Source organism: Harmonia axyridis, chromosome 4 (assembly GCF_914767665.1).
Source record: "Harmonia axyridis chromosome 4, icHarAxyr1.1, whole genome shotgun sequence".
Lineage (NCBI taxonomy): Eukaryota > Metazoa > Arthropoda > Insecta > Coleoptera > Coccinellidae > Harmonia > Harmonia axyridis.
Genome location: NC_059504.1, coordinates 31,782,407 through 31,809,026, shown reverse-complemented (window position 1 = coordinate 31,809,026; position 26,620 = coordinate 31,782,407). Strand labels below are relative to the sequence as shown.

Here is a 26,620-nt window from a genome sequence, read left to right as displayed (position 1 = left end):
TTAAGAATTACGACCATGATTACAACACAAGAAACAAAAATAAAACATACGTACTGAAGAAGACAAAGAAAGCGACTGGCCAAAAATGTTACACTTATCAAGCCCCCAAACTATATAACTCACTACCAGACCATATTAAATGTGAGAATACATTGAAAAATTTCAAAAATCTACTGAAAAGTTATATTTTTGAAAACTCTAGAGAAATGATTCACAGAATGATAGAATGAATGAGAATATAATGCATGCACTATCCTGGTTGGAAATGTTTACACCTGCTTTGTTCTCATGATGAGCTTTTTGATGGCGCTTCAGTAAATGACCGACTGAATTTTTATATAATTTGCTCCATCAGTTCTGGGCTAAATTATCCCCTCACCGTGTTTTTTATTGTACTTTGGTTTAACTGTTTATTGGTCAGTTTAATAAGTTTAAATAGTTATGTTATTGTTATTTTTATTGGGTATATATTATCATTGTTGTAGTTTTATCGTCTTATATTCATGTATTCATAGGTATGTCACGTACAGGTATGACCTTTAGTGACTTCTTTCTTGGTTTATTTATTGTCTTTACAGATACATTATATTATGAAAGATTTTTGTAGTTTATAATGAATAAACTTATTATTATTATTATTATTATTATTAAGGTGGTCCACCAGTTGTTGTGTCTTGGAGAGCGGCTCCTACAGAATTTTACACCTTATCACGCGTATACACCCCAAACACTGCTGGAGACCGAGCACATAAAGGTGTATTGGGATTTCGCAGTGTTTACAGACCAAGGGGTGGAGCATAATAGACCCGACATGATTGTATGGTACAAGACGGAAAAAACTGCCGTGCTCATCGACTTCTCGATACCGATGGATCAGAATTTGGCTAAGGCATAGCAAGGAAAAATCAGAAAATATGAGCCATTAGCAAGACAGATTAGGGACATATGGAAGTTAAAACGTGTCGATATAGTTCCGCTCATTATCAGTTGCAACGGTCTGGTACATAAGAAGACTACGGAACACCTCAAAGAAATGAAACTTCCGCCAAACACCCTCATATGGATGCAGAAGGCGGTACTGCTGGGAACTGTCAACATAATCCGCAGTGTTCTTTATCCACATTAGCTGTACTGGACAACTCTTGGTGTTCTGACACCCGAGTTGTACGGATAACCACCACGAAAGTGTGAAGGCAAATATATATATATATATATATATATATATACAGGGTGAGTCTTTGACTTGTACATATATTTTAACCGAAGATTCTTGAGGTCAAAAGAAACACTTTTTTCATTTACCATTTTTTCCGATTCGGCCCTGTTAAAAAGATATAGCCATTTTAAATTTTCATAATGAGCTAATTCACCTCTGGTAACCGGAACACCGAAGTTTTCGCAATTATAAGATATACAATTTGAAACTTGGAAATAAGCTACTAAATTGGAAAAACCATCATAAACTCACTTTTAACATTCCATTTGTTGAGAAAGTAGTATTTATAATACAATAAATGAGTTATTCCAATTTCACTGACGATAAAGATTAAATATTTTTCTCTTGATTTTCTATTTCATTTTCGATAATCATAACGAATTGAGCTCGCTACCACCCATATTAGCTTAGCTCTGATATTCATAATTCATATCCATTCATTTATTATATCGCATTTATAATATATCGTTGTTTATTTCAATTTCGTAGAATTGCAATTTAACCTTACATTCTCAAATAAATAATATTCATCTGTGACAGTTCTAACACAGACTAGTAGTCTGTGGTTTTAAGTTTGAACCTCAAATTTCGAGTGTTGCAAATTTAAACACAGCAGTTCGAATTATCTATGTTCTAACTTCTAACCTAAAATATAAAATATTCATTTACAGTTTACACTGTTATTGTCTTATGATATTTGCATAAAATGAAAATCATCGAAGATTTGAAGAAACCCAACAGAATATTGAAGTTCCATACATATTTTCAAGAAATTTAAAAACAATTTCCGAAATAATTGTGTGGATACAAAATAAATAAGTGTGCATTCTGATAGAAAGTAATTCCTTTATGAAATGAAGCATTTGATTTGTTCCAACTATCTCATAAAAATAAAAATAATGATCTGCTTAAATATTTTTGGAGCCATCAGTGTGAAAATATGGAAATGAAGTTTTATGGCTCTGTAATCAATGGAAAATGTTAGACTCCACTTGTAATCAAATTTGTTCTATAATATGTACCTACATTATAGCCAACTCTACTACTTGATTCTTCTTGATTTTGCCATTGAAAATAAATGAGAAGTATTCAATATAAATATCCACAGTTGAATATCCTGTTTCTTTCAACTCACCTATTTGTTTTCATATTAAAACAATTATGGCACTCTTGGAAGTATGTCAATCATATGCTCTAGGATGAATTTGTGGAATAGCAAAAGAATAAAAGTATTTAATCTCAATCACATGAAAATTTGTCTAGTACGTACTTAGTGGTATGTTTCGATGTGAGTTTGAATGACCCTCGAAGAATACAGTATTGTTCGATAGCAGCAGTCTTTAGTGGGATATTGACTGTTGTCATTATAATGGGACTATTTTGTGAAAACTTTTTTAAACATGGGCTTTATGGGAAATCTGGACTTTTCAAAATAGGATGTTGATTTTAATGAAGTATCTACTTATTATAAGAGCTGTGTCAAAGCTCAGTAATTTGTAATCAAATAGAAGAGTTGAGGTGAGCTTATTCAAATAACTTCATTTTCAAACCAAGTTGGCTGGTACTTCAATTCTAAAATCTGAGACATGACATCATAGTAAATATTCATTTCTGTGGTTTTTTTTCCACAACAGAACAGAGTTGCATTTAGCCAAAGTACCCAATTTTTCGAATTTCACAGATAATTTTTTTTTTTTAAGATCAAGTTACTCGAAAACGGCGCTTTGTAGGAGAAAATATGAAGAGTACTTTTATTTTCCAAATTGGCCAAATATTGTTCAATGAACGTTCAAATTACTTTTAAGAGTTGGGTTCTTCGAATTTCTGGTATTTTTATGTGATGTAATGTTCATAATGAAGAAACTAAAAGATGTGTAGGGAATCTTGTGTTCGGAGAAGATGTATCACATCAAGGAAAAGCTATATTTCAAAAATCATTTCCTTCTATAGAACCATTTACGAGATATAGCTGAAAATCACATTTTTTTATCGATTTTCAACAGCCTGTATCTTTGTAACCGGGCCGAATCGGAAAAAATTATAAAGGAAAAAAGTGTTTCTTTTGACCTCAGGAATCTTCGGTTGAAATATATGTACAAGTCAAAGACTCACCCTGTATATATATATTTAAAGTCAACGGTTCTTGAAAATGGCTCCAAAATCGGAGCCGAAACGTCGAACACGACAAAATATTAGACGCGGTCCAATCCGGAACACACAAAGTTCAAATATATACAGGGTGGTCATTTGAGAACGAAACAGACGAGATTACAGACGAAATAAAGTTTTTCGATAGAAATGCTCGGACAGGTCGATTTCTGTTTCGAGGGGGACAACTTGAGATGTAGGTTACGGACGCATAGCGCTTCAACCCTTGCTGCTACAACCCCCACCCCCAATTTTTGAATAGGGATTACCAATTAAATTGCTTTGCCGACGATACTCAAATTTATTTAGCTTTCAAGCCAACCAACTACTTGAATGCAATGGCTAAGATGAACGCTGATTTACAGAAAGTCTTGAACTGGTCTAGAGAGCATAATTTGGAACTTAATTCTTCTAAGTGTAAATACATGATATTTGGTCCATCAAATTCCCTGAATCTGCTCAATAATTCCTTGAGGATTTGCGTGGGCGACGAAGAACTTGAAAGAGTTGATAATAGTAGGAATGCCATGAAAACACTACTTAATTTTCAAATACTTAGTTGAGAATATTTCGAGAACTAATACATAAAATGAAAAAACAATTACTGTGCTGAAATCAGTATAAAAATACCTTTCAAATGAGGTATCACTCACCCCATCTTCCCAATTCAGAATTTGGGGGTGAGGGTTGTAGTAGCAAGGGTTGAAGCGCTATGCGTCCATAACCTACATCTTAAGTTGTCCCCCTCGAAACAGAAATCGACCTGTCCGAGCATTTCTATCGAAAAACTTTATTTCGTCTGTAATCTCGTCTGTTTCGTTTTCAAATGGCCACCCTGTATATTTATACATATATATTATTAAATTAAACACCCTCATATAGATGCAGGAAGCAGTGCTACTGGGAACTATCAACATAATCCGCAGTGTTTTTTATCCCATTCTAAAAAAGAATCTGAAATTGAATGGATAGTTTGGAAACCATCATGAAATTTATAATGGTTTCTTCTTCACCACAATCACATAGTGCAAGTGCGCTATCAATAGAATGCCATTTGAAAAGCGTACTATTACAACGACCATGGCCAGTCCTAAGTCCTAAGTCGATTTAAAATACACCTTATTTTCCTAGGAAGATTGAAACCTAGAACTTTTTCGGAAGGATCAACGATAAAACTTTTGTTGAAGACATTACATGAACTCCATTCCGAACGCCAAATTTCCTTGTCGCTTACTTTAGAATGAAGGACGGTATTAATGCATAAAGGTCTGCTTGATTTCAATCTAGCCGTTCTATGATTAGTATTGATCACCGTTGTCAATTTAGATGAAATAAAGTATTTGTATTTCTTGCACACTTATATTATCATGACAATAACTACCAAACACCAAGATCAGAAAAAAAGATAGGACAAAAATATATCAAAAAATTCCTGAAAATAAAGAATTATATATACTACAGAAAAATATGCTAAACTATGGTTAAAAGAAAGAGGAAGAGATTATATAAGCAAAATAATCAATCAGGAACAATAAATTGAATAGAAAAATAGTAAATGAAATTAATACTGACCATTTAAAGAAACTTCATGAACCCGAATATGGATCCTACCTACCGATTGGACCTTTACCCCTGAAATGATTGTCCTTCTTGAATGAATCTTAAAAACCTACCTGATTGGACTTTTACCCGGAACTGATATGAACTAGAACGTGACCAAATATTGTCTGGATGGAAAGAATTCATTACTAATTTATTGAATAATGTATATTTCTTCAAATATTCAAAAAAAACTATTTATTTATAATTACGCACAGGTAAATATTTCGCGAAATAAATACCTCTGTAATTTTCTATGTTTATTTCATTTTATTTTTATTTTCATTGATATTATTATTATTCTACTTTATTTCTATCGAAATCGGTATTATCACATATTTTCCAGGAAATAGCGTCTCCTCCAAATCTCCAGCAGATGATTGTACGCAGACAATACGAAAATGTTAAGCTAGAAAAATTGCAAAAGGATTTTCCGTCTATCGAATGGGAAAAATTGTTCAAGATGATAAGTAACCAAAATGTAACTAGCCAAACAATAATACAAATGTATAATAGACAGTATTTTGAAGATGTTTTTCGAGGTATCTCCTCACTTGATAAAGGGTATGTTATTTTCCTTCAAATTCCAAACATATTCGATATCTTGATATTGTTTTTATTCTTACAGGATGCTGAACAATGCATTTTTGGCTATTTTAGCTTATATTCTTTTCGAGAATACAGTTCTTCCATCTCATAAACACTCAAGAATAGAGTATTGTAACGAAAGGAGCGAGGAACTGTTTCCAGATATTATAAACTACTTGCAAAAAAAAATAATTTCTTCTGACGAATTGAATGAACATAATGCATATGTATCAGAACTTTATGATAATCTGGCGAATAATTTCAACCGATCTCTGGAGAATCTTGATTGGTTAGATGATGCATCCAAAACATCAATTAGAAAAAAATTGGACAGAATTCATCTTGTTCTTTTTCGAAATGACGATGTTGACAGTGAGACAGCTTATCTTCTGGATGATTACAAGGATTTAGTACTCAAAGATAGTGATTATCAATATAATTTCTTCAATTTGATGAAGTTTCGAAGGAAAAAACTGTTTTCGCTCCAAGGCCAGGAAGTAACCAGCGAAAATATGTGAGTGTTTCTTTTGAAAAATTTAACCATATCAATTGTGGTTACATAGTGAACATTCATTATATACATTGTTTAATCAGAGCTGTGACTAGCACTGAATAGTAGTGCTTCAAGCTTTATTAGGCCAAATGAAGAGTCCCGGTATGATGCACAGATGGCGGTGGTAGTATTAAATCCATATGATTTTCAGTTAGAACCAACCTTCAAACGATACGTTTCAAAATTTGAGAGCAGTCCGTCCATTAGTTTGTGAGATATTGCGTTGTGAGTGTAGCTACTTTTGTTATTGGAAAAAAGATGGAAAAAAAGGAATTTCGTATGCTGATAAAACATTGATTTTTGAAGGGAAAACATGAGTTGATGCAAAATCTTCGAACTCTGAGAAAGAGTTCAATATTTTTCTTTATGGATATTTATATATTGTTTGGATCTATCTCAATTTTTTTCTTCCATATAACGAGCGTTCATTTAAATTCGGGGTCAAGAGTGCTGTGGACAAATCAGAGTGGATTTTCTGTGATTACAAGTATCGCTTAGCTTGTACCATTTCACTAACATTTGTTTACATACTGCGAATCTGGGAACTACATAATGATACAAGCTAAGCGTTACTTGTAATCACAGAAAACCCACTCTAATTTCTCCACAGCCTCTTGACCCCGAATTCAAATGAACGCTCGTTATATGGAAGAAAAAAAATTGAGATAGATCCAAAAAAAATATAAATATCCAATACAGAAAAATATTAAACTCTTCCTCAGAGTTCAGATAAGTATGGAATATACATGGGCGTACAACTTTGCTTTCGTCGTTTTTTTGAAAGTTTGTGCGGTGAAACTGTCTGCGCGAAAATTTTAAGTACACTTCTCAGTTTAGTTTTTACTGGTGTTTGCGAATATTAAAACAGATTTTCAAAATTCCGATGTACAGTTCATCCCATTTTGGGAGAGACAGCCAGGTTTCTCGCTTGTTATTTAAGATAGAGCCTTGCGGTTTTCACGTTCCTGTCGTACTTTTTCGAGAAACTCAAGTTGGTCTAATCACAGCTGTTTGCACAACTGTTTCCGTTCAAGAGATACAGGGCGATTTTGGAAATTGAAACTTTTCGGACCCCTCCTTTATCTCCGAATTTATTAGAAATAATGCTGAGCTAAAAACTACCTCTGAATCAGAATTCTAATGATATACATGGTGTTCCATTAAAAAAATATAGGTTTGTGTTGAATCTTCAAAACCATACCCCGAAAAAAAAATTGACGCAGTTTTTACCTCAGCATTATTTCTAATAACTTCGGAGATGAAGGAGGGGTCCGAAGAGTATCAATTTACAAAACCGCCCTTTATCTCTTGAACGGAAACAGTTGTGCAAAATCTGATTAGACCAACTTGAGTTTCACGAAAAAGTACGAACGGAACGTGAAAACCGCAAGGCTCTAACAAGCGAGAAACCTGGCTGTCTCACCCAAAATTGGATGCACTGTACAGGGTTGTTTCGAGGATTCAAACGATTCATAATTTTTTGTTAACCAGGACCTGAATTTTCAAGGCGGTTATTGCATGATACGTTTGGGCTCTCAATTAGGAACATATTTGCCAAATATGAATAAAATATACCGGGTGGTTGGTTTGATATGGCCTCAGAAAGAAACGGGCAAAATTCATAAAACACCCTGTATCTCGGCTACGAAGACAGTAAGATCCAATAAATGGGGTATCTTCAGAACCGCCTATGCACCTGTGAAGTATTTCCGTTTCCCAATGAAACACCCTGTATAACCTCTTACTCTCAAGCTTTAGAGCATTCGATGAGGCGGCATTCAAAAGGGAGAACAAAAAATGCCTTGTGCAAAATTGTTTTGTTCCGTTGACGAGTTTGTTCGATATTTTTCTTTATGTTTTTAATAGTTATTATACCTATATTTTATGACTTACCATGTACTGAATCGAGGGTGAATAAAATTTATTATTATGATGGTCCTGTCAGTTCCTTCCTCATTTAAATTATGTTTCAATATAAGAGTAATATTGTTGATTTCCTAGGTATCGATACTTTGTAGATGCAACCAAAGAAGAACCTGTTTTCTTTTATGCAAATGATATTGTATGTAAGTATACGAGTGATTTTTTTATGGAAGGCTTATTTGAAATTTCCTTCAAGTAGATGGCTTTTATAAAAGTTAAAATAATTCAGAGTAGTAATACATCTATTTCTTCGAAGGTATACCATATGGCTTATCGAGAAGGGCAACTAGAGATTTCCCCAGATACATAATTATGGCTCAAGTGGGTTTTCCTTTGGCCAAAATAATAGGTCACGCCTTCGATTCAATTGGAATACAATACAGAGTTCAGTTATCTGAAATAGCTAACGCATCTTACATTAACTTTGCAGACCAAACACGAGATATGATTGTTTTGTCTAATCCAATAAAATTCGGAAATCAAGAGTATTTTTTCTCAGTAAGTATGAAGTTTGAACTGAAATGTACAGACAGAGTATATAAATCGTTTCTAACTCACATTCATTTTAATGTACCGCATTTGAGTGTTCTGTTGTTGTTCTTGAATTATGTATGTATTTCATAATATTTTAATAGTATATTAAGTATATACAGGGTGTCCCGGGAAGAATGCGACAAACGGATACCATGAATGAAAGTCATCACGGAGGACTCGTATCAGGAGGTTTCAATAACCTGAGTGCTTTGGTTTGGTATATACAGTGTGATGTTTATCTCATGAGTGAAATTTCACAGTTCAAAAACTCTTTAACTAATCGTCCGAATACTTTCAAATTTTTCATTACTAGCGCATTCACTCAATATTTTTGGAATCGAGTAAATCAGATCCGGACTAGGAAAATTACAGACTTTTTCTATTTTCGTGAATATTGGATCACCCTGTAAGTGAACATTATGATCGTTTTTCGTTTTCGTAAATATAAAGAATAATTTCATGATAAAAATTCTAAATCTCTGTTTGGCACGGTTATACAGGGTGATCAATAAACATTCCCTTGAGAGTGAATTTTGTTTAAGTTCAATACTCTTCAATTAATCCACTGAATAATTTCAATTTTTGAAGTTTTGTCAACTTTTACTATCGCCTTCTTTCAATATTTCTGAAATCGAATAAATAAGATTCAGACCAGGATAATTTCAGACATCTTCTATTTTCGTGAATATTGGATCACCCTGTTCGTTTATATCATGTTTTTTTTTCGTTTTCGTAATCACAAAGATTTAATTCATATTGAAAATTCTGATTCTGTGATTGGCACCGTCATACATCAATGATCACACCGTGATCAATAAACATTCCCTCATGGAAGAAATTTCATAGTTCAAGAAATTTCGAATTTATCGGTAAAATTATTTCGAGAATCACACTTTTTTCATTCTTTACGAATGCCTTCCCTAAATTTTGCTCAAAATATTAAAGAAAATTTCTCATCAACAAACTGGATAAAGAATATAACAAAAACAGCAAATCAATTGAAAACATTGGAACTTGAAAACAATGAATCAAAAACAAAATGAATATAGTATATTCTAAAACAAGTTGCTGAATGGGCTCCTATTCCTACACGAATGCGAAATTCGAACAAATGAGTGTTGGAATTGCCTTCTGCAACGGGTATTAGACGATATTTTCTCTATTTCAGTCAGGTTTTGTGGAATATTGTAGAAATTCAACGAAAAATTCATATTATATATCCTAGTGACATTTGTATTGTATCTTGGCAGTTGGTGTCACTATTACCAAAATTGACAGATTACGGAATTTGGATATGAGTCGTATGTATAATAATAATTTACAATTACCCATTAAATTCGTGAATCATGCTTGACCATATAAATTTAACACCAGCAGAATTGAAATAAATTGAGATTAATGTTGCGAATCATTCCACTTTATCCAAATTTTTATTATTATATTGACAATTATTGACGTTTGTTGAAATTTCATAGGATTGGAAGTCAGTATTAACAACACCAGAACGAAAAATATAACTAAAAACAATGCTGTAATGATGCTGTAATGTAATCATTACAGCACTGTTTTTAGAACTGTAATGAACTCATTACGATACTGGAATAGAGAAAAATATTTTCAGTTCAGCAGGCTTTATTCAAAATAGTATCCCTCCATTTCAACACATTTTTGTGCACGTTGATATAGTTGCTATAGACTTCGCTATCGTAATCGGTTGAGATCCAATATCTCAAACATTAATAATTCTTTGTAGCAAATACTAGCTACTATTAGTCTGTAAACCTCCTCATAATGAATAATCCATCAGATGAAGGGATCGAGAGGGCTAGATTGAGAAGCCTACCAATCTATTTGTTTTCAACAGACTCAGTCAAATATTCACGTACTTTTTTTGGTTAGAGCGTATTAGACCTATTATGTTGCAACTACAACGTTTCCATAGGAATGTTTTTTAAGAGTCCGTTCACGCGGCGCAAATTCAGGCGTTTTCTTAACTAATTCGGTCTTGATTTTCTCAGGAACGGTAAACGCTATCGAGATGATTCAAAACAATATTGGAAGGTCTTTATCCCTTGTATGTTCGTTAGGTAATAATTTCACTTTAAGTTGCAAATTAATTGTTTTATTGAAGTAGAAAGTACGATTTTCAATACCAATTTTGAATAATTTATTGTCGCTTCAGTTGACCAAAATTTGAAAATCTAATACGACATGGTCATAGCCTATTTCTTCTTCTTTCCAATGATACCAATTAGAAATATATTACATCATAGTTACTCAAAATTCTATGTGACGTTGTAAATCTGTTTCAAGTGCCAGAATTGTGAACTAAAAACGTTGCTCCTCCCTGAGGGGCGTGGCTTGTAGCTATCAGGACCGTCTTTTAGGAAATATATTCTTGAAAAACTGAATTATTTGTCACGAACAAAAAAAATATTTTGTCGCTTATACCTGCATGTTTCTATTGCAGCATTGATTATCTTTAGAGCCATACGACCGATTTTCATGTAACTTTCTCGAATGAAAAAATGGATTCCACATGGAAGGTTTCGGATTGGATCCAATAGTCAATTAATTACAAAATTATGTTTCTGGAAATTTTCATGAATTCTCCTGTCTTCCTATTTTCAAAAACATTAGGGCAAATCAAAGGATTGTTGTAGATAACGCACTAAACACTTATCGAGAATCTAACTTGGGAATTTTTATGTATCACTGATTTTGGATTATCCTGAGCCCATTCGTTAGATTCACGGGAATTGTTTATTCCATTAGAAGTGAATAGCGAACTGCAATATTCGAAATAATTTTTTCCGACAAGTTCAAGATTTATTGAACTATGAAATTTCACTCAAAAGAGAATATTTATTGATCACCCTGTATGACGGTGACAAGCTGAAGATTTAGAATTTTTATAATAAATAAATTTTTTGTGGTTTTGAAAACAGAAAAAAAATCATATTGTTCACGTAGAGGGTGATCCAAAATCCATAAAAATAAAAGACGTCTTGAATTTTCCTGGTCCGCATCTGATTTATTCGATTTCAGAAATTGTGAAGGAAAGCGATAGTAGAGGATGACAAAACTGAAAAAATTATATTATTCGGTTAATTAGTTGAAGAATGTTTGAACTAAAAAAATTTCACTCATGAGTGAATGTTTACTGATCACCCTGTATGACCGTGCCAAGCAGAGATTTAAAACTTTTATTAACAATAATAATTATTAACAATAATTTTGTGTTACGAAAACGAAAAAAAATCATAATGTTCACGTACAGGGTGATCCAATATTCAGGAAAATAGGGAAAGTCTGAAATTTTCCTACTCCGGATCTGATTTAGTAGATTTCAGAAATATTGAAGGAATGTTATAGTGAAGAGTGACAAAACTTCAAAATTTGAAATTATTCGATCGAATAGTTAGAGTGTTATTTATCTGAGAAATTTCACCCATAAGATGAACATCACCCTGTATATCCCAAACGAAGGCACTCAGGCGACTGAAACCTCTTGATACGATTCCTCTATGGTGTCCTCAATTCACGGTATTCGTTTGTCGCATTCTTCCCGGGACACCCTGTATATTGAGAACAGTAGGGACATTTTAACGATCGAAGACAATAGTATATTATCTGAGATCAGTAGTAGTTCTTATATCTGAGTATCGTTATTAAACAAATTAACTTGTGTCAGGGGCGGATCCAGACGATGTTTGAGGGTGGGGGGCATAGAAAGTCACGGCTCATATATGTGGGATCCGAATTCTTAACACCCAACTGAATGATACGACACTGACTTTACGAGACGAAAGAACCAGGCAGTTCTTATCGAAATAGGGAGACGTAAGGGGAAAAGGGACTTGAGACGGAGACTGAAGCACGATACATACGAACGAGGGTGGAATTCGACGTTAGAGAGGAGACGGACATAGTTAGTATTCGACGTTACAGATTAGACGGAAAAGGTTAAAGAATTCGACGTGATAGACGCATATGATTCGACGTAAAAGAGTAGACGCAGCGAGTTAGATAATAAGACGATTAAGAATTATACGAAATAAAATAATTTCGATAGTTCGATAGACGAAAGTTCAGTGGCTGTACATTCAATTGAAGTTGAATTGTACATAGTGTAAATAAACAATAGTTAAGTTCCGGCGGCCTTTTATATAAACCCCTAGACAACGATATAAAAACCCTACATTTTGGGGGCTCAACCGGGATCGAAGAAGAAGGAAGCCCTATCTCCACCGGGATAAAAGTGAAAAACCCCTACATCGAACAGGATAGAAGAAGAAAACCACACAGTTCGAAGAATCCTTTGGAGAAGACATCGAAATCGACGAAGAAGTGTCCAGAATTTGCGAAGAGGAAAAATTGACAGTTAGTCAATCAACAATTGGGAATACGGAAGAAGCCAGTTCCGAAGGTGTAGACGAGTGAGTTTTGATCCAATAGACGAAAGGACCGAAACGAGATCAATTTTCCGCAGTAATCAGAGGATGAATGGTAAAATTGTATGCAGACTTTCAAGGAAGGACGTTTATCTTTCCAATTTCCATATTGAGAGGGCTTGTTGAAGAAGACGACCAAAGAAGAAACTTTATATTTGTTTTTCTTTAATATTTTTGTTGAAATTGCATTTGAATATTGTCGATATTTGTGGTTATTGATTTGATTTATTCTGTGAGAATATACAGCCATTTAACGTTCATATTAAATCGAATATTTTGATAATTTTGAGTTGAGTTTGAATTTTCAGTTTTTCATTGAATATTGACTGAGTACTTTTATTAAAAATGTCAACTTTGGGCGATATAACAATAATTGAAAATCAAATATCCCATGCTAAATTATCTGCTGTCAGAGCATTGCATTTAATTTGTTTCGGTGATGAAGGCGAACCGCATAAGGTCCGTAGAGCGCTACGTAAATTTTCGGGTTTTGGGTGGGACAAAAACTCAGACGATCACTTGACAAAAGTACAAGATGTGTATAAACAACTTAGACTCCCAGACCTGATAACCGTTTCCAATATGCTTGGCTTGGATTATAGTGGAACCGATGACGTAATTATCGAACGCATATGCTCATTCTTAATAAAATTCGAAGTAGATGACGGAAATTTAGAAGAGGATTCCAACGAATCAGAGAGAGATGACGAAAATGACGACGAGACGAAAACAGTGACGTCGAGAAATATTTTTCAAGACATGACAAATTCAATAGACGAAAAATTATGAAAAAAAGAGAGTTTTTCATTGACTTTTTGAGACGTAGAAGATAGTATTAGGCCATTTGACGGAAAAGAAGATTATCCAATAGAAAAGTGGATCGAGGATTTCGAAGAAATTGCAAAAGTGACGGGATGGAATGACTTGCAAAAGTTGATATTTGCAAAGAAATCTTTGAAAGGTCTCGCTAAACTATTTATTCAGTCTCAAAAAGGTATTAGAGCTTGGAGTATTTTGAAGAGAAGATTGATTCAGGAGTTTGAAGTCAATGTAAAGAGTGCACAAATTCATAAAATGTTGATGTTTAGAAAGAAGAAATATCATGAAAATTTTCAAGAATATGTATTGATCATGAGGGAAATAGCTAGTCGAGCTAACATAGAAGATAAAGTTATCATTCAATACATTATAGATGGGATACAAAACGAATCATCAAATAAAATTATATCGTATGGTGCCAGAAACTTTCCAGAATTCAAGGAAAAAGTGAAACTGTATGAAACTATTTCCAAGAAACAACCTGTAAGAGATATTAAACCTTTCAAGATCAAAAGAGACGGTATGAGACATGAGGAAAAAAATGAATTTAAGAAGGTATATAGAGAAAAAATCAGTTATCAGAATAGGAATGATAAGCAAGAACTTTGTTATAATTGCGGAAGCCACGATCATAAATCCAAAGAGTGTCCAGACAGAAGTAAAGGCGTGAAATGTTTTAGTTGTAAGAAATTTGGTCATTTATCATCGAACTGTCCTGACAAAATTTCACAACAGACTCAAACTTCTAAAAATGTAAATACTATGAATATAGTACCGCGAAATGCAATTAAATTGACTTTTGACGAAATTAAATTACTAGTATTATTTGATACCGGCAGTGATATAAGCGCCATTAGACAAGACGTGTACGAATTGTATTTCAGAGACGATTTGCTTTCGACGGATAAGATCTTAGTTAAAGGGATAGGATCAAATCGAGTTGAAACAATAGGTTCCATCAGAAAAGATGTTTATATAGACGGGGAAAAATTTAATATATTGTTTTATATTATACCCGAAGAGACTTCTGACTTCCAAGTTATAGTTGGAAGTAATTTGTTAAAACAGGCAGAAGTAAACATGAGAGAAGATGGAATAATTGTACACAGAAAATGAGTATCAGAGTTGATGAGAGCATAGTAGACGATGAGATTGATTTGACGTACATAGACGATAGAAAATTCAGAAAGTTAGAGAAACGAATTATGGGAGAGGTTAAGCCAAAAAAGACCATGTTTACTAATTTTGAAGTACACAAAGATGAAGAACCGATATGCATAAAACCGGAAAAGGAACATGAAGAAAAACCACTTGACGAAAATGGAGCGCTAGAGAGAGCGAGAAAAGTTCAAGGAATCAAGATGAGAAGAAAAGAAAATATTATGCTTGTAGAACTAATCGAAAAAGAAGTGAAGAAACAGTTTGACGAAGCCAGAGAAAATTTGAGAGAAGAATATCTTAAGCAGCACTTAATGAAAGTCGAAAATAAAAGTCGGAAAAATTATAACCGAAAAAGGAGTAAAGCCGTATTTTTCAAACAAGGTGACCTAGTTTCGATTAGACGAACTGAATTCAGTGCAGGATTAAAAGTGCATAAGAAATTTTTAGGACCATACGAAGTGATCAAAGTGAAGAGAAATGATAGATATGACGTAGTTAAGAAAGGAAATCACGAAGGACCCATTCGGATTTCAACTTGTTCAGAGTATATAAAGCCTTGAATACAGTATGAATCCGAGTCGGATTCTCAGTAGGATGGCCGAGTGTGGGATCCGAATTCTTAACACCCAACTGAATGATACGACACTGACTTTACGAGACGAAAGAACCAGGCAGTTCTTATCGAAATAGGGAGACGTAAGGGGAAAAGGTACTTGAGACGGAGAATGGAGCACGATACATACGAACGAGGGTAGAATTCGACGTTAGAGAGGAGACGGACATAGTTAGTATTCGACGTTACAGATTAGACGGAAAAGGTTAAAGATTTCGACGTGATAGACGCATATGATTCGACGTAAAAGAGTAGACGCAGCGAGTTAGATAATTAGACAATTAGACGATTAAGAATTATACGAAATAAAATAACTTCGATAGTTCGATAGACGAAAGTTCAGTGGCTGTACATTCAATTGAAGTTGAATTGTACATAGTGTAAATAAACAATGGTTAAGTTCCGGCGGCCTTTTATAAAACCCCTAGACAACCACATAAAAACCCCACATATATGTTAGCAAAGTAGCAGGAATTTTTGTTGGTACCTACTGGGTCAAGTGTTTTTTTATAGAAAGATGGATTTCAGTGAATCATATCATATTCAGTTTCCGAAATTTTTGAGGGACAAAAACAAGGAAAAATTTCACATATTCCATAAATATATGTAAATTTATTTCATAAGAAAACCCAGGCGCAAGAAAGTATAAGGTGTAGTAAAAAAAAAACCATTATTATTGCATGAAGAACAAGGCTTCAATTACCACAGTTAAAGTTGTGCTTTAGGTGTACAGCTCTTGGTGGATAACCATTATTATTATTATTATTATAACGTGATACAGAGTTGAGGCTTAGCCTGTAATTACTCTAAAATATGTTGAAATAAGTAATGTTGTCTATAATAAAGAGGAAACTTCTCAAAAAGATATACCCACATACCGCTATCAAGACGACATACGCAACCATCCCCTACTTCTCCAACCTCAACTACAAACTAAAATCATTGTTGAAAGGTTTTAATTTGAACCTTGTCAACACATCGCATAGAACAGTAGAAAGAATGCTCGTCAATAATAAACCCAAAGAAGACAACAACCAAAAAAGCGGTATATATAGGATAACATGTGATAACTGTCCTGCCTTCTATATCGGTATGACGACCAGAGCTGCAAAAATCAGATTTAACGAACATATAAAAAATAGACCTGCTTCTGCCATGGGAAATCATCTAGTTGAGAGCAAACACTCTACCTCACTAGAAAAACTAAAATTACTGCATCAACATAATGATTTTTATAAATTAACACTCTTAGAACAACTAGAGATTTAAAAAAAAAAACAAGAATGACGAACACCTCCTCAACGATATTAAAGATTATCCCACTGTTAATTTATTTAAGATGATCCAACCTCTAACTATATAAACTTTTCCGCCTGCCTCTGTATTCGCTTCGATAAATCTGAAGGTCACCTAATACACGGAATTATGAAAACATAAAACATATTCCAATCAAAAACTGTCAATATTGGTTTTTATAGAAAGAAGTACAATTTAATATTTATCTTTTAACACCTAGATATATGTTTATACATGGAAACAAATTATCAGAAAAATTATTATACATTTAATGTCTTTTATGAAAAGTACTTATTTCTTTGACGGTGAGTTTATAATACATCCTTTCATTTATATCAGACATTATCACTGTAAAAACTTTGTAAAAATTGTGTGTTAAGTTATCATGTTGTGATTTTATTTTTACATCTTATTTTCAGCTGACCTGATGATGGCCTAGTGCCGAAATCGATTGTCTTAGAATACAATTATATAAATAAGTGTGTCTTCCATTTTCTTTCCTAATTCAATGTTGTCACAAATTACTAGATTACAAAAATATAAAAAAGTTATATGAAGAAAGGGATGAAAAGAAAATTCGAGCTATTGAATGAAAAAAGATCATAGAAAAAAAAGAATTTAATTTCACACACACAGCATTCTGTGAGGCCCACAAGTCAAATTTGTTGCTGAAACTGTTCACACAAGGCGCACAAATTATCTCGGTCGGCAATCTGTTCCAAACCTCGAATACTCTGTTGGAGATGAAGTACTGCCTGGTGGTGGTGAAGAATCTCTCATGTGAGAGTTTGAACCTCGGTTGGAACGTATGTCCTCTGAGGTTATTTGAGTTGAGCACAAAAAGATGACCGAGGTCACAACCGAAGAGACTATAAAGCAATCTATAAGTTATCATGAGATCGCCCCTCAACCTCCTCATCGAGAACCTGAAGATATTCATTAGGGCTAATCTACTTTCATAGTCTGGACGCACAAAACCATATGGTATTCGGGTGGCCCTCTGCTGAACCTATTCTAGTAGAGTAACATCTCACTAAACACACAGCAAAACCTTCCTGGCCGTTTCCGAAGGCTCACCGCGTATCGACCATGACCGTTTTTGTTTGACGTTGTCATTAATGTTCCAATTTTCATCACCAGTTACCAAGCGTTTCAAAAGTAGGGCGATTTTGTTGCGATTCTCCAGTTATTCGCAGTGGAAATTCGGTCCATGCTGTGATATTCATACATCTAGCATCTTCTTGAGATCAGCCTTATGCGAATAGTATTCCAAACGGTTTATTGTGGACTCTTAAGCTCTTGAGCAATCGAAAGAGGAATCGACAATATCTATACTTTTATCGATATTTTCGACAATTGGCTAGTGGTGCATCTTTGACATCGAAATTACCGGAACGGAATCGATGAAATCAAAATTGCAAGTGATTGGCTATTACAGTATAAGAGCAAAAACACTATTTTCATTTTCAGCCGCCTGATTGGTATTTTTGTCTTCATCTATAAGAAAAACTATAAAATATAGCGTATTTTCTTATTGCTAGTATCCATCATTGTGGCGCGCTCAAACTTAACAGAGTCAACTCATCACAAAACTGTCATGATGATTTTGTAGTGCGAAAACTTATCTTTTTAACGCCATATAGTGCAACCCGATCGGACTTGTACAACGCAAAATACAGATAACTAAAGTCATCTATTGGACAAATGATGAATTCCTTTTCACTACACCTATTAAATTAAGACATATCAGCAAATATTAAAAATTTAATAACAAATTCTAGTCTCGTATTTTTTTGACTATCGTATCTTTCAACATCAAGACTGCTGCAAATGGTTCTATGTATATGCATTAATGACAATACATTCAACGTGTCTTCTAATATTCTAGTTCATATCCAATCTTTCACCCATGAGAGTGCCAACGCATATTTTCGATTTTTCAGGATACATTTTATATTTATAAGGTCCGCGAGGGGGGGGGGGGGGCATTTTTTTACTCTGTATAAAACAATTTGTAATTTTTGCTACATTTCACACATATGATTTTTTTCCAGTTAAATAATGCTCTTTCCGAAAGTGAAAGATTAGCGGAAAACACAGCTTTGAGGTTATTAACAAACACGTTCAACACGTTCAAGAATGATCCTTCATTGCCATGGATTTCATACAAATTCACTAAAGAGAAAATCTTTTTTTTAACAATGACTCAAGGTATTCAAAAGATGATGGATTCTTAACCACATTGTTTATAACTTTGTCCTTTTTCAGAATTCTGCAGAGATATGGAATTCACTGAATTTATGATAGAGGCATACGAAAGCCACATATTGCCTCCACAATTCAGAATAGAAAATATTTTGGGCAACTCTGAGGAATTTTTGAAAGAGTTCAATTGTAGACCAGGATCAGCTATGACGAGATTTGAAGATAGATTGCAATTCCCATATTTGACAGCTCTATCCAAAGAAGATTTAGATTATACGAATTAAATTCAAAGGGAAGAAACGAGTTGAGTTATAAGAGAAATTTCAAGACAATTTTCAAGATATCTACCTCATTATTTTGATCTTGAAAATAATCCATTTCAATGAAGCCTTTCACGATAATGTGAAGAAATTTTGATTGTATTTATGTATAAACAAGAAAATGTAACTTTTTCAATTCAAGATCAGTTCTAACGATTATTTCTATTCCATTTTTTTAAGAATGTAATTTACCGAATCAAAAAAGATAAATTTTCGTAGAGAAATTAATGGATCAAATTATTTATGGATGTAACTATACCGAATGAAACTCTTTTAGTGAAAAGCTTGATGAAAATATTGTTTCAATCAAATAACAGGTACTGAATGGAATTGAGGATAATAACCATTCTCAAAGTCTTGGTTGCCACAGTTATCCATTCATTTGGATTATTTGATGGATGAAAAAAGTTCGATATAACTTCGATTATTGATGATAATTTTTCTGGTTTAATTGAAATCGCTATCAAATCATGTAATAACTAACAGAATATCAGTAGTGCTCGAGTTAATTCTTGAATGAATGCCTCATGATATGTATGATGGTTTGAATCACAAAAATAAAGATGGGAAAGCAATCATTGAGGACAATTTGTGCCAGACAACAATGGCCTTCTAGATGAAGTATATACTACTTTTTCTACGAGGAATTATTATTATATCTCGACAATTTTTGTTGGTGGTTTAGAATTTTGTATTAATTATTTGATGAGAATATTCTATAACCACATTCTTCAGGGGGAACACTACCACGTGCGTTTGTCTGCATCTTTTGAAATTGAAGTTTTAAATATTCAGCTCCTCCCAGCCCTTCTGAGAAGCCCTCAATTTTCAGGATGAGGGAAAAAAAGGCGATCCTAGCCTTGAATTTTGAGGGAAATCGTCGTTATTGAAGGCGTAGAAATGGAGGGGTGCTGGAAGTAATTACCACCCCCCAAGATTTTCAGAATATAACTTTTCAGAATTTTTTCAAAGACGAAGAACAAAAATTTTTCCATAAAACGAACAAATAATCTTTTTACTTTTCTTTAAAATAGACACAGCAGCAAGAAATCGGACCCTTTTACGGTTTGTGAGTTTATTATCGCTCTCAAGATTACTTTTATTGGTCTACGAGTTTGTCTTTGTCCGAGGTTTATTCTTTTCTTTCCTTATCTACCCGCTTCGTCGGCGTCCCCTTCTGTTTTGCCATCTGTGATTTTCGCACTCGTCATCGGTATACACTTACCCGTTGTTTTCGGTTTTTGTATCATTTTCGTCACAACATTTCAATTCTTCAGTCATCAAAGAACTGAACGTTATTCGCATCGAAAAATTCACCCCCGTTAAGCTAGCAGAACCACTTTCGAATTTTCGATTTTTTTTTACATAATTTTAGGCTCATTTAAGGCTAATTTATTACCCAATTCAAAAATTTTCTGCTCCTGAATTGTCGGAGAAATCGCGGGTGCTGCTAGCTTAACGTTAAGCTAGCAGCTTAACGTCAAGCTAATCGATATCATATGGGAAATCTGATTACACCATAATTTTAGGCTCACGTTTGAACCCATTACTAAATTTCTGAATTTACTTTTTCAAAAAAACCCTGGGTTCTGCTAGCTTTACGGTTAAGCTAGCAGAACCCAATCGTGAATAAACTCCTCAGAATAATTTGAATAACATAATAATTTTAGGCTGTATTCAAACTAATTTATTTCCCTATTCCTGAATTTGCTCCTCAGATTACCGAGAACACATGAGTACTTCTACTCCATTCATCTCATTCCGGCAGTAGGTAAACTGCAAATTCCATATGAATATTGAAAAAATTATTATGGCATAATTTTAGGCTCTATTCAAACTGATTAATTACCCTATTCGAAATTTTTTGCTCCTCAGAATACCGAGAATACATGAGTTCTACTACTACATTATTCTCATACCGGCAGTACGTGAAAACTGCAAATCGAATATGAATATAGAAAAAATGATTACGGCATAATTTAAGGCTCCTTTCAAACTGATTATTTTTATTTATTTATTTACTTCTTTATTCTTGACCTATAACACAGTACAAGTACTGGTGACAAGGTCTATTTAACAATATACAAAATATAATACTATAAAATATTCAAAACAACCACAAAGTTAAACTAAACAAAATAAATCTTTCAGGTGAAACTTTAGCTTAATATTAATGTTTTTTTTAGTTCTTATATACTTCATTTCTGGTGGTATTTGGTTAATTACCCCATTCCGGAATTTTTTGCTCCTTATATTACCGAGAACTGATGAGTACTTCTACTGCATTCATTCCATTCCGGCAGTAGGTACGTGAAACTGCATATGAATATGGAAAAAATTATTATGACATAATTTTAGGCTCTACTTAAAGTAAATTTTCTACATTCATGCAAAAAACAAAACTTTATTGAACTATATTTAGTGGGAAAAAAACTTCTTTATTGCACTAGTGCAATAAAGTTTTTATTGCACTGTCATCATGACAAACAAATATTTCAGCTTGAAGGAAATAACGATGTACAGTTACCAAGTCCTAGTACGTTTACAGCTGCAGAGCTGTGACGAGCACTGAAAAAAAGTGCTTGAGCACTAAGCACTAAGCACTCGAAAAAAAAGGGCTTCGAGCACCAAGCACTAAGCACCGATTTTCACAAAAGACTCGCGATTACTAAGCACTTTGTAAAAGTAAATCGAAATTTCGAGCACTAAGCACTTTTGTGAGAACTGTTGAAAGTGAAGTTTTTAAACGGAATAAATATTGTTTCTATAAATATATGTAAGATTATGGTCGGGTAAGAGAAGAAGTACACCAGAACTTTATAGAAGCGAACTGATTCAAAATAAAATTTTCAAAGTAAATAGAAAAATGTTTGACTTTATTTGAATGAAAGTAGAAATTGAATTGTCACAATAATGAATGATACTAGTCAACCAACGTATAGATTGAATATGAAATAGCAGGAACCTGCATGGAAGGGACAAATGTGATGAGTTATTATTCTATACTTGAAAAATTATGATTATATATTTTTGAGCCGTTGTTCAGCTTTATTATTTCGTCATATTGTCTGTAATTTATGAATTTGGTGCAAGAGATGTTCAAAAACAATGAGGTTCCACTCACTGATGATGAATACGTCCTGAAATTCGATTCTGTTCGTCCGGCCGAAGCAATGATAATATTCAGAGAGATATTCAAACTTGAAATTTTCAGAATATCTTCGAGTATCGAATGTTGCTGTTTAGTTTATCAAAATCCGACAAGGAATTCCGTAGATATTGCCGTTCGAATTTTTTTCTGAAGATTTCGAAACTTTCAATTCAATCTGAATAAAATGTTGCCGTTAAATATTAAATAACAATTTCAAGAGTAGTAATGAATATTATGTGGATTGCTCAACCAGAAACATTAAAATTTCAAACAAAATATCTGGAAAAAATTATCCAATATTGTCTAGATCACAAAATCGACGAGTTTGGCTCAACCCTAACTAGGCTTCGGATAAATATGCATTTGCATAACTCCATATTCCAATGTATGTTTGAGTTTTTGAATGCATATTTCCAAGATAAAATTTGTTTTAAACAAAAACAAATTCAATAGAACCGTTCTTTCGGCAAATCATAAACAGCTTTTATGACTTTTTATGACCTACCCAACCCGCATAGAATGCAGTATTCGGAAAAAATATTTATCCCAAATAATGACATTAACATCTGGTGAGAAAGATAGTTAACCTAAATAAAAATTCATTTTGAACCATCAAACTAACTCAAATTATGAACGGCTTGAACGACTAAGGTAAATAATATTTGATTTCTCACTACGGCACGAAGCAGCGTGACCAGATTGGCATATGGTGAATCAACTGAATTAGCCGCAGAAATCTACCAAAAATCTACCAACATCGTTCTGAAAATTAACAAAACATACTTTTTGACAAAATTTCACAGATGATGCTGCATTAAATTTTCTCATTACTCGTAAAATCGTCGTAAAAATCGTTTCTGTCATTGTTTTTTAAGTGACTACTGAAATGTTTCTTTAAGCAAGTATCAGAGCAATGAGAATTTGAATGAAATTATGAATTTCACCATGGAAGAATCCTAATGGAACTTTTTTGCGTATCAATTTCTTGACCCTTATGTTATGTTTATTCTTATTATTCGAATTTTCACTGTCGTTTACCTAACTCTGTAAGTAATACTATTGTTGTTTAATCGACTATTGGCCAATGCCTTAGGGCCAATTGCTTCATTGAAAAATTAAACGCTGTTTACGTAATCAATGTTCAGTACTAATCGATGATTATAATTCTTATCGGTTGCACCGTTTGATAATAATCGATGTTTAGCTAAACAGGAGATATGTTTGGCAACATTTCAAAATATTGACGGTGATCATAGAAAAATCTGGTCAACAATTTTCTAGTATTATGATCTCTGTTCTTATCGTGACAAAGTTAACATATATTACAAATCATTATTATAAATTGTCATTGAATGATAAGTCACGATCTGAATCTGAATCCATATTTCAATTCTGAAATTCCTCACAAAACCAAACACAGAAACATACAATGTGACACCTTCAGGTAATGTCCATAAAGAAATAATATTCAGGTTATGTAAGTCATATGTTTCGATCTTTTGAGTTGTTCAGAACCATAGACCTAATGTCAAATGGATATTAGGACTATGCGCAGAACCCTATTTAAAACTTATCGGGAAAATAAACGTCATTTTACAGATGGTGCAAGAGAAATCAGAACGTAATCAATGTTTAAATTTTTAATCATCGATTAAAAACTAAACTAATTTAATTTTGAGATTTTATTCTTCACGACCTTTATACCTGCTTCCGTACCTATGTCTTTTGTTCAAACAAATACTTCATTATTTTCAACTATAGTAAAAACGAAGAACCAAAGATCACATAAGTGGATACATAAGAGTTTTTGTCCGATCAGAGAAGATTTTACCGATTTGTGTTTCTTTTTCAGAAATTACTCATTTCCATAAAAGTTCTTTTCCCAAATAACTTTGAATATTTCCAAAATCATGCAATCACTGACAATGATGTACAAAATACCCAATGAAATATAACCAAATACAAAATTCTTTGAACATCAGTGTTCGAGACACTAGATACAAAATACGTTTCGAAATGGAATTTGAAAGAATTATAAAAAAAATAGGTTTTTGCGGAAATTTTCCAAAAATTCTTTTATTCAATGATATACATTATATGTAAGGTTCAAGTTTATAAGTACGATTTCAAGTAACAAAAATTATTTTAATAATTATATTTGATTTCAATCGTAACTTTCAGAATTCGAATTGATCAATTCGAATCAAGATCAACAATTGAAGTTATGCTTCCATAGTCTCATATTACAAAATAAATCTAAATAATTTTGATTGAGAATACAAAGATACGTGAAAATTCTCTAAAAAATAAAGTTCATAAAAAACGATTCTGTAATTTGAATAAATATCTATAAATCTGAAAAATTCAGTCACTTCAATTTGTCAAATTTTGTTAATTCTATTACACATTTTTTTTCCCGCTTAATAGAATACCTGATGTGAGATAATGGTATATTTTCAACTGAAGATTTTTGACCACTACTCCATCTGTTTTAAATGAGCTACCCTTCGAAAATTCCATCACCTTTTGTAGTTATTGTCAACCGACAGCCACGAAAGAAGTTTTATGATTTTATTATGTTTACATCTGTACGTTCTTCGAGAACCACGTAGAACCTCGATGAACAATGAATTGATTCATCGGAACAATCAAGGTATCCCAATTCCGAACCGTCACGGTCAGATTTTCAAAACTTATAAAATCTACCAAAATCTCCCTACAAAAAATTTCATGGAAATGCGAAAAATCTACTAAAAAAGTAGATTTCTACTAAATCTGGTCGCACTGGTACGAAGCTTCAGATATTGATTAGTTTGGTCATAAAAATGGTCTACGAACCGTCCGGAGTTGCTTCGTTTGCGAGATATGACGAGTGAAGAAGTTTGAAAAAAAACGGTATCTAGTTATTTATGAATTAACCTGCTTATTTTTCTGTAGTTTTTTATTTTTTAGATTGAATAACTAAAAATGAAACTTTTCGGTATCCTCTTTTATCCTCATATCAAGCTTTGTTATCGAGAAAAAAAAATTAGTTCAAATCATTCAGAAAACTATTCATGTTGTCTATGATATGTAATAGAGTGGCTTCAATTTTTTTTTCTCGAAAACGAAGCTCTAGATATGAAGCATATGCAGGAGACGAAAAAGTTGTATATTGTTAGTTGTTCAATCTTCAAAAATTTCTAAAAAAATCACAAACAAATCAGTTGCGTACTCTTTGTCCTCAATATTGTTGACTTTTGTGTCCACTGAGACACCTCTGGACCTGAAAAATTCGATCTAGTAAGAGCTAAATAAGCGCCTTATTACTTTCATTGAACTTATTAAATTTCAACTAAATTCATTCAAAAACCCAATTACCCAATATTTAATATTTCGTAGATCCTTCAGAATACCAATTTGTTGGTATTTACTACTATTTTCTTCACAGTTTGAAAACAATTTGTCTGAAACGACTAACCGGGAAGGTGAATGAGTAAACAGGTAAAATCTATATTCGACAGGAAGGCTTTCCAGATTAGAATTAATGGATATTTAATGAGGTTTTTTAACTGCAAGAACAATTGTACATATTTCAATCAATTATTAGAATGAGGACATACGTTTAACCATAATATTGAAATTCTACAGACCGAAGTTAAAAGTTTAGGCTTGAAATTCTTAGAACAACTAAATATACCTAGATAGTCTTAACAAAATTATTAAGCGCTGAAATTTCGTAATGAATTATTTCATTTGAATTAGATTCCGAAAGGAAATCATTTAGAACTCTACTGGGTATTCAAAATGATAAAATTCATTGATTACGCATTGAAACGTTAATATTGGACTATTTCAACTGATACACTCTATAATTTATTTTTTCATTCAGTGAACAACTTTTCAAATTTGCTACTACAAAAATTTGCTACCTGATAAGTTAATATAAAACATGTTATGCCATTTGGAATATGCCCGATAATAAAGTTTGAATGAGTCATCAATGAATTGTCTAAACAGAGTTCCCAATGATTATCAAAAAGTAAGTACTAACCTCCATT

General features: G+C 33.1%; 1 protein-coding gene across 1 annotated transcript in view; it reads left to right on the top strand.

Moving 5' to 3' along the window:
• The window catches only part of LOC123677417 (endothelin-converting enzyme homolog), a 180,780-nt gene extending 161,106 nt beyond the window's left edge, over positions 1 to 19,674 (top strand). Inside the window, exons 6-11 of the mRNA XM_045613918.1 lie at positions 5,310 to 5,527; positions 5,592 to 6,065; positions 8,106 to 8,170; positions 8,284 to 8,525; positions 18,959 to 19,115; positions 19,173 to 19,674. Coding sequence (XP_045469874.1) covers positions 5,310 to 5,527; positions 5,592 to 6,065; positions 8,106 to 8,170; positions 8,284 to 8,525; positions 18,959 to 19,115; positions 19,173 to 19,393 — 1,377 coding nt within the window. The 3' untranslated portion in view covers positions 19,394 to 19,674. The remainder of the gene's footprint in view (positions 1 to 5,309; positions 5,528 to 5,591; positions 6,066 to 8,105; positions 8,171 to 8,283; positions 8,526 to 18,958; positions 19,116 to 19,172) is intronic.
• Positions 19,675 to 26,620: the final 6,946 nt, after the last annotated feature.